The following is a 15,790-nucleotide window of genomic DNA, read 5'->3' on the forward strand; positions in this document are numbered from 1 at the left end:
GTCTTTGCTGTGACTTGGTGAGCTCCCACACCTCTGGGCAGTACAGTGGCATCTCCTGTGGGTGTGGGTGTGTGTGTGTGTGGTGACGATGGAGGCGGCTGTCATTGCCTATCAACTGCTCTCCCTCTCTCGCTGGTACAGCCTCTGCTCCCGGATGGCTTGTTCCAACAAGGGTAGATTCATTCCTTCCACGCAAGTCAGAACCCGGGCTTTCACCATGACACCTCCATCTGAAAGACACAAACGTCAGTGACACACGCTACGGATGCATTCTAGCTGTTGTCCCACAGTTGACGGGGTGGTGACCAGGACAGCTTGTGGGATTTGTCTGCTTGGACCTTAGAACAGTGGGTCTGCCACGTACTTACCAGGCATGTGTCTATAACTTAAGGGGTCACCTGGAGATCCCACTTCTCCAGGGAGGGAGGGCTAAGAAAAGGCACAGATTCCTAGGCAAGTCCTATCTCTGTCACCTTAATTCCTGTCATCTTCTCCTGAGAGCCCAGAGTTGAGGAGAGGGGTCTCAATCACTATTCTAGCTCTCCATTTATACTGAAGAAAAAATCCCTTTGGCATTCTGGGACATGTAGCATTGGGCTTGGAACAAAGAGTAACCTATAATTATTAAGTTCCTGGTGTGGTTGTTGTTGTTGTTATGTGTCGTGGAGTCGGTTCCAACTCATAGTGACCCTGTCCAGGGTTTCCGAGGGTGTAAATCTTTACGGGAGCAGAAAGCCTCATCTTTCTCCCAAGGAGCCGCTGGTAGTTTTGAACAGCTGACCATGAGATTAGCAGCCGGAGTCGTAACCACTACGCTACCAGAGCTCCTTTCCTGGCGTGGTACTATAGGATAATCACTGGACTGCAAGGTTGTTGTTGTTGTTGTTGTTATGTGCCGTGGAGTCAGTTTCGACTCATAGCGACCCTGTACAGGGTTTCCGAGGCTGTAAATCTTTACGGGAACAGAAAGCCTCATCTTTCTCCTATGGAACAGCTGGTAGTTTCGAACTGCTGACCTTGTGGTTCGCGTAGGCAGTTCAAACTCACCAGCCTTTCTCAGAAACCCAATACAGGGTTGTTAAGAGTCATCTGCTCACAAGAAGGAGCTGAGTTCCAGGAGTCTGGGTGGGATGAATGAATAACACCCAGAATGAGAGGCTGGTGGGGGGGCTTTCCCTAACATATTTTTTTTCTGTTCATTTTTTCATTCATGTTCTCTTTGCTCTCTGGGCACTTGAATGAACACACTCAACGTTCTAGAACACAATTCTGTCTTCTTTTCCATGCAGATTGGGTATAGAGGCTTTGGGATGAGATAAAGAGACTACCTGGACATTCTTGTGTTAAGAGTCATCATATCAGTTCTGACTCACAGGGACCCTACATAGCAGTTCCTAGGAGCAGCTGGTGAGTTTGAACTGCCGTCCTTGAGGTTCCAACCGACCTTGTGGTCCTTTGCTTATCCTACAATGCCACACCCATTTTAGTGATTTCAAACAGCCTAGGGCCGACTTCATTCAGATCCTCAGGCTGGCTGGCTAGGTTCCAGTCTTCAGTGCTCCCCTTGGAAAATAAAGCTGTTTGAACATAAGATCAGGAACACAGCCACAGAAAGCATTTGGGGAGGAGAAGAAATGAAGTTAGCTGGATTCTTGCTGAGCATGAATGAGTGCCTCTGGAAGGTGGGAAGCGGGAGTTGGATCTGTAAGAGGAGCTGGGGGCTTCGGCCTCCCAGGCTTAGATGCTGCTGTTAGCCTAGAGCTTGGCTGCTGAGACAGACGGCAGGACCTAGAGTTGGGGAGGGCACAGGACACTATCTGGATCTACTCATCAGGACAGACGGATGATTCTCATCGCTCAGACCTCTTCAAGAATCAGCTGGGTTATCTGTACTCATCAATCCAACAAATATTTGCTGCCCAATCTTCACTTAAGGAACTCTCGTAGTGTAGTGGTTATGAGTCGGGCTACTAATCTCACAGTCAGCCATTCGAAACGACCAGCAGTTCCGCAGAAGAAAGATGTGGCTTTCTGCTCCCGTAAAGATTTAAAGTCTCAGAAACCCTGTACAGGGTCGTTATCAGTCAGAACCGATTCCACAGCACATAACCACCACCACCACCACCCTTCACTTAGTACTGAGAGGTCTAAACCTTCCCAGGTCACATGTGTTGTTAGGGTTTCTGAGGAGTGGCTGGTGGATTTAAACTGTCAACCTCGTGGTTCAAATCAACATTGCAGCTGAGTGCTTATCCTAAAGCACCACCAGGATGTTACATGTAGCCCTAAATAATTTCCCCAGAGCAGCCACAGATGTTCAGGACACCATGGGAAAAACTAGGCCAAAATCTAACCTAAGTTGGAGCTGTTAAAGAACGTCAACGTCAGATCCTATGTCAAATGTCACCAAACTTCCTGCATGAAGATTTTCTTAGGTACCTCACAGAACTTTACTTACACAGTACACATGAATTCCTTGTTTCTTTCCTCCTCTCAGCCTGGGGAAACCCTCCCCTCTAGATTTCTATTGCAGAACACTTTGCATACCCCTCTAATTGGGAAAAGTTATTAAAGATGGAAATGAGCTTCAGAAATATGAACCTAGAGCAGAGGAGAGCATGAGGTTGGAGCATGAGGAGGAAATAAGGAAGGGATGAGGAGGGCAGACACCCTTTGAGGAAGGAGGCTGTGCAGAAGGATGGCCAAATTTAGGGAGGGCGACAACAACAACAATATAGCGAGCGTAGTGGTTACGAATCGGGCTGTTAATCTCAAGGTTGGCAGTTTGAAACTATTAGCTGTTCTGCGGGAGAAAGAGGAGGCTTTCTGCTCCCATAAAGATTTACAGCCTCAGAAACCCTGTACAGGGTCGCTATGAGTTGGAACTGAATCCACAGCACATAACCACCACCACTATAGAGAGGAGGGAATGGAGTCCTGGTGTGGCGCTGTGAGTTAATGCGCCAGACTGCAAAGCTGTTTGAACTTCAAGGTCGGTGGTTCAAGCTCACCAGTCGCTCCTCAGAAACTATACAGGGTCACTTTGGGTCGGAACCGACTCAACAGCACTTAACAACAAAACAACATAGAGAGGAGGGGAGTCCTGGTGTGGCCCTGTGGGCTAATGCATCAGACTGCAAAGCCATTTGAACTGCAAGGTCAGCAGTTCAAGCTCACCAGCTGCTTCTTGGACACACTCTACAGGGTCGCGATGGATCAGAATCGACTCGACGGCACTTAACAACAACAACATAGAGTGGAAGATGACTTTGTGAGTGTTGCTTTGTTTTGTTGTTTTTAAAGAATTTCTTCCTGTGAATTGGGTGAAGGTTTACAGAACAAGTCCGTTTTCCATTTACAATTTATACACATTTGTCTCGTGTCATTGGTTACAGTTCCCACAATGGAACATCACTCATCTCACTGTCTCACTTCCTCCCTCCTTCTTTCCTAATCCTTCTGGACTCTGTCCTGAGAGAAATGCTGCCCTTGATTAGTCCAAGGAGTTCGTACCTCTTTATTATTGTTGTTCCCTTTATAAATATGACTGTTTGTCGAAAAACTGAGCCACGGGAGTGAGTTCAGTTCCAGACCTAAAGGGTGGCTTAAGGGCCATCGTCTCGGGGATTCCACCAGTTTTTATCTGGCCAGTAAGCACAATTTTTTTAATGCTTTTGAGTTTTGTTTCACATTTTTCTCCTACAATATTCAAGACCTTCTAATGTGATCCCTCACAGACAAGTCGTTAGTAGGAGCTGGGCACCATCTAGTGCTTCTGTTCTCAGGGCTGTGGAGACCAATATTCACATGGTGCATCCATCCACTGGACTAGCTGTTTCTATGTGTCCTCAGTTCTCTTCACTCTTCAGTCCTCTGGACAGGGCGAGACCAATAGTTGCACCTTAGATAGCTACTGAGGAGATGTTAAGACCCCAGTCCATATTCATCAAAGTAGAATGGCATAGCAATTGGCCTGGGTGACCCCTGAGCTCCCAGGCCCCATGACTCATTCCTTCATGGTTATATGATTATATCTAAGGGGTTTTCAGGAGTCCTGGTGTGGCGCTGTGGGCTAATGCGGCAGACTGCAAAGTCGTCTGAACCACGAGGTTGGTGGTTCAAGTTTACCAGCCGCTTCTTGGAAACCCTATACAGGGCCCCTATGGGTAGGAACGGACTTGACGGCACTTAACAACAAGAGGTTTTCATAATTCTGCCCTCGGTGTGCTCTATCACATTCATGGATATATTTGCATCCTAGGTAAATACACATGTAGAAACATCCTCTGGCTAACCTTTCCTGGACTTTTACAAAAGTGATCTCATATAATATTTATCCTTTTGTGAGTGACTTATTTCCGTAAGCATAATGTCCTCCAGGTTCATGCACGTTACAAGGTATTTTGTAGCTTCATCATCATTATTTAAAGCTTCACAGTATCCCATTATGCATACGGACCATAGTTTGTTCATCCCTTCTTCCATGTTGGGCATTTAGGTTGTTTCTGGGTTTCTTGCCATTATGACTCGTGCTGGGATGAGCATGGGTGTGTGCAGATCTATTCATGTCACATCTCTTAGTTCTCTAAGATTTGTACCTAGTAGTGGGATTAATGGATCATATGGTATTTCTATTTCCAACTTGTTAAGGAAGCACCATGCCACTTTCTGCTGTTTTACACTCCCACCAGCACTGCGGGAGGGTTTCAGGAACGCCACACCTTTGCCGCTATGTGTTTTTTTCTTTTTAAATTTGCTATTATTAATGTTAAGGAGCTCTGGTAGCATAGTGGTTACGAATCGGGCTGCAAACCTCAGGGTCAGCAGATCGAAACTACCAGCTGTTTTGCGGGAAAAAGATGAGGCGTTCTGCTCCCGTAAAGATTTACAGCCTCGGAAACCCTGTATAGGGTCACTATGGGTCGGAATCGACTCAACAGGACATAACAACAACAATATTATTAATGTTGGGGTGAGATGATTGATCATTATTGTCTTGATTTGTATCTCTGTAATGGCTAATGATCACAAGCATTTCTTCATGTGTTTGTTGGCCTCCTGATGATTGTCTTTGGCGAAGTGTCTGTTCATGTCCTCTGGCAATTTTTAACTGGATCACTTATCCTTTTGTTGTTGAAGCACTAAATAATTTTCTAAATTTTCTATACATTTTAAAAATTAGTCTTTTGTCCAATACGTCGTTGTCAAAATTTACCCCCAGTTTGTGGGTTCTTTTTTAACTCTTTTGGTGAAATCTTTGGATGTACCTCTCTACTGCTATGGAGTCAATTCTGACTCATAAATACACCCTCTATAGGGTTTCCAGGACTGTAAATCTTTATGGGAGCAGACAATCTCCTAGATTTCTCCCTGGGAGTGACTGATGGGTTTGACACACACAGAGTCTAATTTTAAGGAGGTCCTGGTCATCTAGATTGTGTGCTGCGGTTTGTGTGCTTTCGGTTAAGTTTGACATGTATTCATGGTGTGTATCAGGACCCCTAAGTTTGTCCTTATTGTTTCATTTATGGTCTTTATAGTTGTAGGATTTACAATTTAAGTCTTTGATGCACGTTAAATTAAGTTCTTGTAAACGGTGAGAAATGCAGGTCCTATTTCATTTTTCTGAACACGAATATTCAGTTTTCCCAGCCCCCATTTGTTAAATAGACACTCTCTCCCACACTGAGCGCATTTCAGTCTCTTGTCAACGATAGGTGGATGGCATTACTTCTGGGTTCTCAATTCTGTTCCATCGGTCTGCATGTCTTTGTTGTACTGGTACCAGGCAGTTCTGACTTCTGTGGTTGTGTACTGGTTTTGAGATCAGGAAGTACAAGGATGAGTGTTGCTATTTTAATTTTAAGACCAAATAAGTTTGAACACATGACATGCCAAGAGGAAAGAACTAATAGTGAAAGTCAAGGGCCAGTTGAAAGAACAAAGGCTCTGCGGGAGGGGAGGACTCAGAGCAGACGCCTCCCCCCCCCCCCCCCCCTTAGATTGGAAGGAAGGGTTAATAAGGGAGCATGGGAGTGGAGACATACACTTTCAGGAGCAGGGACCCCTGCCTGTGGCCACCATCTTACCTGGGATATAAGGCAATTTGCTAAGAAGAATGTGGGGCAGAGGGGAGAGGAAGTGGTAACTTTTTTTATTTAACAGGAGAATGACTGAAAACAGTGTTCTGGAGCCAAGAGTCGGAGGTGGATTTCACGGAAGGGATTCTAGGCAGTGCAGAGGGACAAGTGGAAGGAGATAAAACCAGGGGATTCATGGTGAAGACTTGCAGTCAGGTCAGACTGAAAACACAATTGCCTTTGACTCGGATGCATGGTGCCCCGATGTGTGTCCAGGCAGAACTGTGCACCATGGCGTTTTCAGTGGCTGAGTTTTCAGACATAGATAGCCAGGCTTTTCTTCCAAGGCACTTTTGTGTAGACTCGAACCTCCAAGCTTTCAATAAGTGGCTAAGTGTAGTAACCATATGTGTCACTCAGGAACTCAGCCAAGAGATTATGAAAACCCAGCTGAACCCTGTTGCTGTTGAGTTGGTCCCGATTCTCTGCCAGCCTGGAGGACGGAGTGGAAGTGCCTCACTGAGTGTCCAAGGTTGGCGTCTTTATGGGAGCAGATCGTTAGGTCCCTTCTCCAGCAGAGCCACTAGTGGGATTGAACCGCTGACCTTCTGGTTAGTCACTGAGCGCTTTAACCACTGTGCTACCAGGACTTTCTTTAGAGAGTAAAAACCAAAAATCACACCCATCACCATCAAGTAGACTCGGACTCAACATAGAGTTTTCGAAACTGCAAATCTTTACGGAAGCAGACAGCCTCATCTTTCTCCCAAGGAGCAGCTAGTGGGTTTGAACTGCTGACCTTGATCCCACAGTGCCACCAGGATTGAAATCACTGTGTTAGGAACCCCTGGAGCTTTGTGACCTCTCTCTTCCTATCCAGGGTGGGATCTCAGAGGGTGGAGGCTGGGGTCACCAGTGAGGGGGTTAAGGGCTTGAGGAAAACCCTGGAATGCTAAGTGCTAGTGGGAATGAAGGAAAGGGAGGCTGTGAGAAAACCAAGAAGCCGGTCCCAAGTCTCCAGGTCAAAGGAAACTGGTGAAGTGGCCCAGAGGAGGGTGAGGGGACCGGAATATAAGCCTGGCAAGCTTCCGTGTCAGGTAGCAGAGGTGAGTGGGAAGACAGAAGCTGAGGTTCAGGCTCAGTAGGGGAACCGGTTGGCCTCAGAGGAGCAGGAGGATGGTCTGCAGTGACAAGCCTGAGGAGGAGCCAACAGGACTCTGGAAAGCTGCCCTGCGTTCTGGGATGAGTGCTGCTTGGGAGGTTGAACAGGTTCTACATAGGAAGGTGGGAGGGAAACTGCTGTCTTGGGGGAAAGCCAGGTTTCAGGAACATTCCAGAGAAGGCGAGAACATAATAAGGAGGCTTGAAGATATCAGAGCAAAGGTTCCAAAGGACCCAGGGAGAAGGCAGGAAACCTGGGTCAGGTGGAAGGAGATGAACATGAGGGGGGTTCATGGTGTGTGTGACAGGACTGGGTGCAGAGCTGGGGAAGGGCTATGCCCACAGCCATTGTCCCTGGACGGGAAGTGCCCGAGCTCTTGGGTGGATGAAGGGGCCACAGGCTAGCAGCCTCAGCCCCCACCTCTCAAGCCTCAGCCAGCTCCAAGTGTAAAACTCTCTAAAAGGGGGCTTCTCCTCTGTCCTCAGAACTGTCCAGAATCCATGTCTCATAGACCTTAGCATCCCACAGGACTTGGGGCCAGATATGCAGATGAGAAACTCCAAGGCAGCACTCCCTACCCCCACACCTGGCACTTCCTCCCAGAGCCCACACTCTGCCTTCCCCCTCACCATCTTCAGTCCCAGTGCAGGCTGGATGGTGAATGAGGAACACGATTACTCAGAAAATCAAGGGGAAAATGTTTAAGAAAGAAATATATCAATTGCAAGGCATATTAAGAATGCTGATTGACCTGAGGTTCAATAACGTTCAGGTTCAATTTTTTTTTTTAAGGAGGCTTGGGGGGAATGTCAAGAAAACATTCTAGAGGATGTTCCAGGCACTTTGGGGGTGTCAAAGCAGGGGTGCATACTGCCCACTTTTTGTGATTTTGGGAATGAGCAACAGGGCAGGTCAGGGGGTGGTCTAACCTCTCCTGTCCACATTCCCAATGATTTCAGTGCCATTGAAGATCCTCACCTGAGCTTCTGACGTCACAAGTACGTCTACAGAGGCAATGTTCTAACTTAATCATTTCTCCTGATGGAGTCACTGTGATTTTTCTAGAAGGAACTACCCCTCACCAACAATTTGGCTTTGCTGACATACAGCCCATACAAGAAAGGTGAAATTAACTCAAGGGAAATGTAAACTTTCACCGAAAACGGAGGAGGCATCAAATAGTTCATGGAAAAAACCTTCTGTATCTTTTCATTGCGGTGTCCTGGGGTGGGGGTGGCACTGTGGGTTACTGTGCTGGACCGTAAGGTCAGTTTGAACCGCAAGGTCGGTGGTACTGCACAACAACAACAATATATTTTAATTCCATTTTTCCATGAACTTTCTGAAGCCCCCTTGTATTCTTTTAAGAAGAAATGAAATGCCGCAGATTCACAATGGTACAGTTTTGTCATGATGATTTTCCAGATCCAGGGAACATCTAGTTCCATTGTGCAAAGGTCACTAGGAGTCGGGCCAACCGAGGGCAGCTAACAACAAAATTCATGAATGCCAAAGCACCAAGACGGGAGGCTCTACAGGATGAGCACTGGACATGAACCACAGGTCAGCGGTTTGAGCCCACCAGCCGCTCCACAGAAGAAAGACAAGACTTTCTGCTCCCACAAAGTCTTACAGCCTTGGAAACCCTATGCAGGGTCACTATGAGTCAGAACAGACTTACTAGCACGTAACAACAATAAATGAGGCAGGATGGGGGGTGGAAATTAAGAGAAAGAAGAGCAAGTGTAATGGGACCAGGAAAAAACAATCAGCCAATTCCATGATCCAGTAAATTCGATCAGTTCCCCAACAAATAAATGGAGCTCTGGTAGTGTAGTGGTTACGAATCAGGCTGCGAACCTTAAGGTCAGCGGTTCGAAACTACCAGTGCACTCCGTGGGAGAAAGATGAGGCTTTCTACTCCCGTAAAGATTTACACTCTCGGAAACGCTGTACAGGGTCGCTATGGGTCAGAACCGAGTCGACGGCACTCAACAACAACAACAACAAAGGCAAAGAAAAAAGGAAGGCAGAACTGTTAGAAATAACCAAATTTGAGAACTATGTACCATATTTACCACATATAAAAACACCCACATAAATGCGTGCACACAAAAAAACATGAGTAGCACTCACAGGGCACAAACTCCTATATAATGCACGTAGTATCTGCATAAAATATGGTAAACCAAACACAACGCACAGATCACCTGTCTTTCCTTTCCTTTTCTTTCTTTTTTTTTGTGGCAATGGAGGGAAACTGAACGTCAACTAGGTATTAGATTATGAGTTTTGAGCACTTGAGGTGCTAATGGCAGTGGAGTTGTGTTACATATGAAGGTTTTTACGGGTGAAATGAAATGATGTCTTAGATTTCCTTGAAAATGCACCAGTAAAATATATAAATAAATAAGTGAAGGTCACTGCCGAGCCTGGATTTGGACTCCTGGTGTGGTATCGGAGAATAAGCACAGGACTGTTAACTCCTCAGAAACCCTATGCAGGGTCGCTATGCGTTGGAACTGACTCCAAGGCACTTCACAATAGCAACATTGATCATTGGTGATGAGCAAATCCTGACATCATTTTCTAGGGAGCTCTGGTAGCGTAGTGGGGCTGCCAATCTTAAAGTCAGCAGTTTGAAACTACCAGCCATTCCACAGGAGAAAGATGAGGCTTTGTGCTCCCTTAAAGATATACAGCCTCAGAAACCCTACACAGCATCTCTATGACTTGGAACCAACTCCATGGCACATAACCACCACTGCATCTCTCTCTTTACTTTTGTGGATGTCTGAGATGAAAACTTTACATTTTTAAAAACATTTATTTTTGGTTGAGTTTATACTTTAAAGTTTTTCCCACTTTTCTTTCCGTAAATAGCCCCAACTGTCCACTTCAGACCCTGCCCATCACCTGCTCTCCTACCTTATATCCAACCTCTCCCAGTTTTTGTATTTGGACTTAAATACAGAGACTTAGGACAGTTGGCTCCAAGGCTCGCAGGCCTTCCAGTAGAGGCGGGGAGGGGAGGGCCACAGTTGATGTTGGCCTACGGTGGAGTCATTTATGCAAAGGCCCTTTGTACTCATTCTTACCCTTCCACCTGTTCAAAATCAATTAAGAGGGCAGGGACTTTGTGGGCATAAAGGCTTAAACCGGAATAAAGATTAACTTTGATTAAATAAAATTTAATTAAAGTAAGTACCACTTAATTGAAGGAGCCCCGGTGGCGTAGGAGGTTACATGTTGGGCTGCTAACACAAGTCAGCAGTTTGAAGCCACAAGCTACTCCTCAGGAGAATGATGAGGCTTTCTGCTCCAGTAAAGACTGACAGCCTCGGAAACCATGTACAGGGTCGCTAGGAGTCGGCACTGACTTGATGGTACAACCACCACCACCACCACTCGGACTGACTCGATGGCACACAACCACCACTTCATTACTTAAAGCAAGTTGTTGTGTAAATCCAGAAGGCTGATTTTTTTGTGGCATTCGCACACATACAGATGTGTATGAGCTCCGTGTATCTGTATCTTTTAATCTAGCAATTGCACGTTTAGAAAACTAGCCTAAGGAAATAATCAGAAAGTGGTCCAAGGTTAGTGAACAAGAATGTTAACTGATTTTCTTCTTCTTAGTAAACATTAACACAATAGAAAGGAAAAGACAAGAAACACCCAGAAACAAAATGAACCCAACATAGAAAATTATGTGGAACAAAGAATCCAGCACCACCTGGAACAAAAACACACCCAGAAAAATGACAGCAATTAATTTATACCTATTGGTAATTACACTGAATGTAAATTAAATGAACCAGTCAAGAGACCTAAAGAGTAGAATGCATAAGAAAACAGGATCCTTCAATATGCTGTCTACAAGAGACATCAAAAAGATGGAGACAGCCTAGATGCCCATCAACAGAAGAATGGTAAAACAAACTTGGAACATATGCACAATGGAACACTACCTAACACGGAAGAATAAAGATGAATCTGCAAAACACCTCACAACATGGATGAACCTGGAGGACACTGAGCTGTGTAAAATTAGTCAATCACAAAAGATCAAGCAATGTATGAGACCAAAGCTATAAAAAGTTTTTTTAAAAAGTTTTCTTGATAGAAGAAACAAACTATGATGGTTGGGAGGGCATCGGGGAGGGGAAATGATTCATGAGCTAGAGGGTTGTTATTGTTCAGTGCCACTGAGTCAGTTCTGACTCATAGCAATCCTGTGTAGGGTTTCTGAAGAGTTACTGGTAACACATGTTAACATGGGTGACAGGGCAAGCAATATACTGTTAACTGTTGGTACATGGAGGAGATTGCAACTGTGGCTCTGTGGGTTAATGCGCCAGATTGCAAAGCCATCTGAACTGCAAGGTCGGTGGTTCAAGCTTACCAGCTGCTGCTTGGAAACCCTATACAGGGTCGCTGGGGGTCGGAACCAACTCAACGGCACTTAACAACAACAACAACAATGAAGCAAAGTAGATGATTTATTGAATGTAAAACTGATGATCAGCTCTATGAACCTTCACTCAATTAATAATAAAAAGCTTTTGAAAAAAAAGAATGTTAACTGAAGCACTTTAAATCTTCTTTTTAAAACTTTTTTACCCCTTGCTGGCTGTAAAAGTCCCATCCTATCTGAGTCTTGGTTTCTTCATCTCTAAAGCAGTAATAGTAAGACTCAGATTAGGGCTACTTTGCGAATTCAGGATTCTTGGTGTGGCACTGTAGAAGGAGCACTGGACTGCTAGGCACAAGGTCAGTGGTTCACACCCACCAGCTGCTCCTTGGAAACAGGGTTGTTACGAGCCAGAAGCAACAACACCACACAGACTCAAGAAGATGGAGTGAGCCACCTAGCACCAGGCCTGCCACGTTGTAGATCTTCAGAAACATTGGTTTTTCTCCCCTTTTCTTACTCTCCCTGGAGACCATCTTTTCACTGACCTTCCCTCCTGGACATGGTGCCACATGACAGTTCCCATCTGAGTCCTCACTGTTTCCTATGAACTCATGAACGTGTGGCTCAAAGAGGTGCTGCAAGTCAGGCCCTTCCTAACCAAGTCCCCCAAAAGATTGTCCCCACACAGAACTCAAGGGGAGAAAGGGAATGTAAACCCCAGCTTACCTTCCTGGTGTTCGAGCTCCCCAAGGACAACGTACAGGGCACCCAACTGGGCTTGGAATGGTTCCACCAGCTTGGTACAGACCACGACCTGGTGCTCATCAGACCCATGCTGAGCCACCAGTGTCATGGAGGACTGGGTCATGTCGTAGAGGCCCAACCTGGAAGTCAGGAAAGTGCAATATGGTTTGTCGATGGCACTTAACAACAACAACAGACCTGGAGTCCTGGTGTGGCAGTGTAGGATAAGCACTGGAGTGTTAACCACAGGTCAGCGGTTCAAACCCATCAGCAGCTCCTTGGAAAGGCTATATGGGGTCGCTATGAGTTGGAACCAACTCAACAGTAAATAACAAAAACAATAACCACATAGAACTTCCACAAGGCCTGAACAATCTTGGGAAAACGTTAAGGTTCATTCTGATTGGAAAAAGAGAAATTACATACAACAATAAATCAGAAATAAATTTTCAGGCTATGTTATTGATGTATTTTTACACACACTAAAAGACACCTGTTTTAAAATGTATGGTCAAATGTGTGTGAGCTTCACTCCAACTAAGATGTAGTATGTTTCTAATTGCCTCTATGAACAGCTGCTCCCTTTACCATAAGACCAGATGAACTGGATGGTGCCTAGTGACCATTACTGAACAATTTGATCAAAAAGGAGAAAATGTAGAACAGAATTTCAAATTCTCATGAATTCCAGGCTTTCTGGAGTCATGGAAGCTGGATGAACCTCCAAAACTACTGCCCTGAGATCATTTTTAAATCTTAAACCAAAAATAACCCCTAAAGACTTCTTAAAACCAAACAATAGTTTAGCTTAACTAGTGAACAATGTCTGCCTTGAACATTGGGTTCTTTCAAGAACTGTCTACTTGGGATCAAAAGGGCAACAGAAACTCAAAAGGCTCGATAGGAAACTTAGTTTATATGGGGGGGGGGGACCAATTCAGAAAGGGAGGGTGAGATGGTTGGACAATCTGAAGAAGGTCATCAGTCACTAAACTGCAAATACAGAAGTTGTTGAACTGGTATATGTTTTCACCACCAAGAATAAAATCAAATCAATGACACATATGAAAAAAAAAAAGATGTATATTCCCTTGGCCTCAGAAAGTTCCACTTTGCTCCTCTGAAGTCATTTTCCCTGTATCCCACCCCAGGGACCCACCGATCTGCTTCTGAGCTCTACAGATCTGCTTTCCTCTGCACAAACTTCACTTATATGAAGTTCCTTTTGTGTCTGGTTTCCTGCAGTCTGCAAAATATCATTGAGATATGTGTATATGTTGGGTGAATCATCAGTGTTCCCTTTTATCACTCGGTAAGACTTCACTGAAAAGACAAACCATGTTGTGGCTTATCCATCCACCAGTTCATTTGAGCTGCTTCATGAACTTTTTTTTTTTTTAATTGTGAATTGAGTGATAGTTTACATGGGAGAACATCAGCTTTACACTCATCCTAGAATATTTCGCCTCATTGCAATGATTACAATCCCCTCCATGCATCATCATTCAACAGTATTTGCTTCTATTCCCTCTGGGTTGTTTTTTTTGGGGGGATGTACACCAAAGCACTCAGGAATATACAATCATTCAAACACCCCCCTGCCCCCAGCAGCCAGCACACAGGGTCTCTCCCTCCATGAGTCTAGAGTCCTCAGCTGCTCCATCTCTCCACATCATCACCTCTGTCTTCATCTCTAGCGTTGCAGCTTCTCTGAATAGGTCCCACACTCCACTCCCGCTCTTCTGCATTGATGGTCCCAGGGTTCTCCGTTCCTGGACTGTAAAATCAACCACTCACCTCTTTTCACTACAAAACCTCTACCTTTATAGGTACAATTGCAGTAAGTCATTTCATGAACTTTTGTATACAAGTCTTTGTGTGGATATATGTTTTCGTTTCTCTCAAATAAGTATATAGGAGTGGGATTGCTGGGTCATATGGTAACTCTCTACTTAACTCTTAAAAACTGCCAAACTTTTTTAAAATAAGGCGTTGTGCCACTTTATATTCCTATCGTGAATGGATGCATACTCCAGTTACTTCACACCCTTGTCAGCAGTTGGTATCATCCATCCTTTTCTTTTTAATTGTCAGTGTTTTTAAATTTAGCCATTTGACTGGGTGTGTAATGGTACCTCATTGTGGATTTCATTAATTCTTTGTGTGTATGATTTTAAGTCCTGGCATAGCACCGTGGGATAATGCACTGGACCACAAGGTTGGTTTGAACTGCAAGGTTGGTGGTTCAAACTCACCAGCTGCTCTTCAGCTATGGTGAGGGTCGCTATGGGTTAGAACAGACTTGACGGCACCTAACAACAACGAGTAATGAAATGGGTTGTGGTGGCACAGTGCATTAAGCATCAGACTGCTAGATGAAAGGTTGGTGGTTCGAACCCACCAGCTGCTTTGAGGGAGAACAATACGGCAGTCTGCTTCTGTTAAGATGCAGAGCCTCAGAAACCAATTCTCCTCTATCTTAAAGGGATGCTATGAGTTGGAAACGACTCGATGGCAGTGGGTTAGTGAGTAAAGATGTACATTTCCGTGAGTTTATTTGATATCTGTACATTTTCTTTGATGGTGTCTGTCCAGATATTTTCCCTCTTTTTTAATTGTTTGTTTTACTATTGAAGTCTGAGTCTTTGTGTATTCTAGATATGTCAAATATTTTCTCCTAGATTCTGGTTTGTCTTTTAATTTTCTTAACAATAATTTTTGATGAACAGAGTTTAAACTTTTGTTGAAGTTCAGTTTATCCATTTTTTTCCCCTCAAAGTTATCACTTTCTGTGTCTTAGCTAAGAAAACTTTGCCTATCCTACAGTTATGAAGATTTTATCCTATTTTTTAAAATATATTTTGTTGTTTTAGCTCATACATACATTTGTTCAAAATTTTGGTATGGTGTGAGGTAGGGATCAAGGTTTTCTCCCCACACACCGTTTCAGTACCATTTGTTGAAACGACTATTCTTTCCCATTGAATTACACTGATATTTCTGTCAAAAATCAGTAGAGGAATGGTTAAATGAATTATAGTATATCTACACAAAGAAATTTCTATCACCAAGGCCATATTTTCCAACTACTGATCCTTCCTCTTTGCTCCCAACCTTTGCATTCCAATCACCAGTAATGATCAATGCAACTTTTTTTTTTTTTGATGTTTTATTGTGAATTATGTGATAGTTTACATGGGAGAACATTACTTTTACATTCATCCTATCCTATATCGTTTCATTGCCATGGTTACAATCCACTCCATGCATCATCAAACAACCAAAGGGTATACACTACAAGCCTGACTCCCCCCTACCCCCGTTGTCAGCACACAACCCCTCTCCCTCTCTATGTCTAAAGTCCCCAGCTGCTCCATCTCTCCA

The 15,790-nt window shown here is 44.5% G+C and overlaps 1 protein-coding gene across 1 annotated transcript in view; it reads right to left on the reverse strand.

Moving 5' to 3' along the window:
- Nucleotides 1–111: 111 nt before the first annotated feature.
- Nucleotides 112–15,790, reverse strand: part of TEN1 (TEN1 CST complex subunit) — a 20,075-nt gene continuing 4,396 nt past the window's right edge. The window contains exons 2-3 of the mRNA XM_006869670.1: nucleotides 12,389–12,546; nucleotides 112–230 (exon numbers count right to left, since the gene is read on the reverse strand). Coding sequence (XP_006869732.1) covers nucleotides 112–230; nucleotides 12,389–12,546 — 277 coding nt within the window. The remainder of the gene's footprint in view (nucleotides 231–12,388; nucleotides 12,547–15,790) is intronic.

Source organism: Chrysochloris asiatica, unplaced genomic scaffold (assembly GCF_000296735.1).
Source record: "Chrysochloris asiatica unplaced genomic scaffold, ChrAsi1.0 scaffold00132, whole genome shotgun sequence".
NCBI classification, from domain to species: Eukaryota; Metazoa; Chordata; class Mammalia; order Afrosoricida; family Chrysochloridae; genus Chrysochloris; species Chrysochloris asiatica.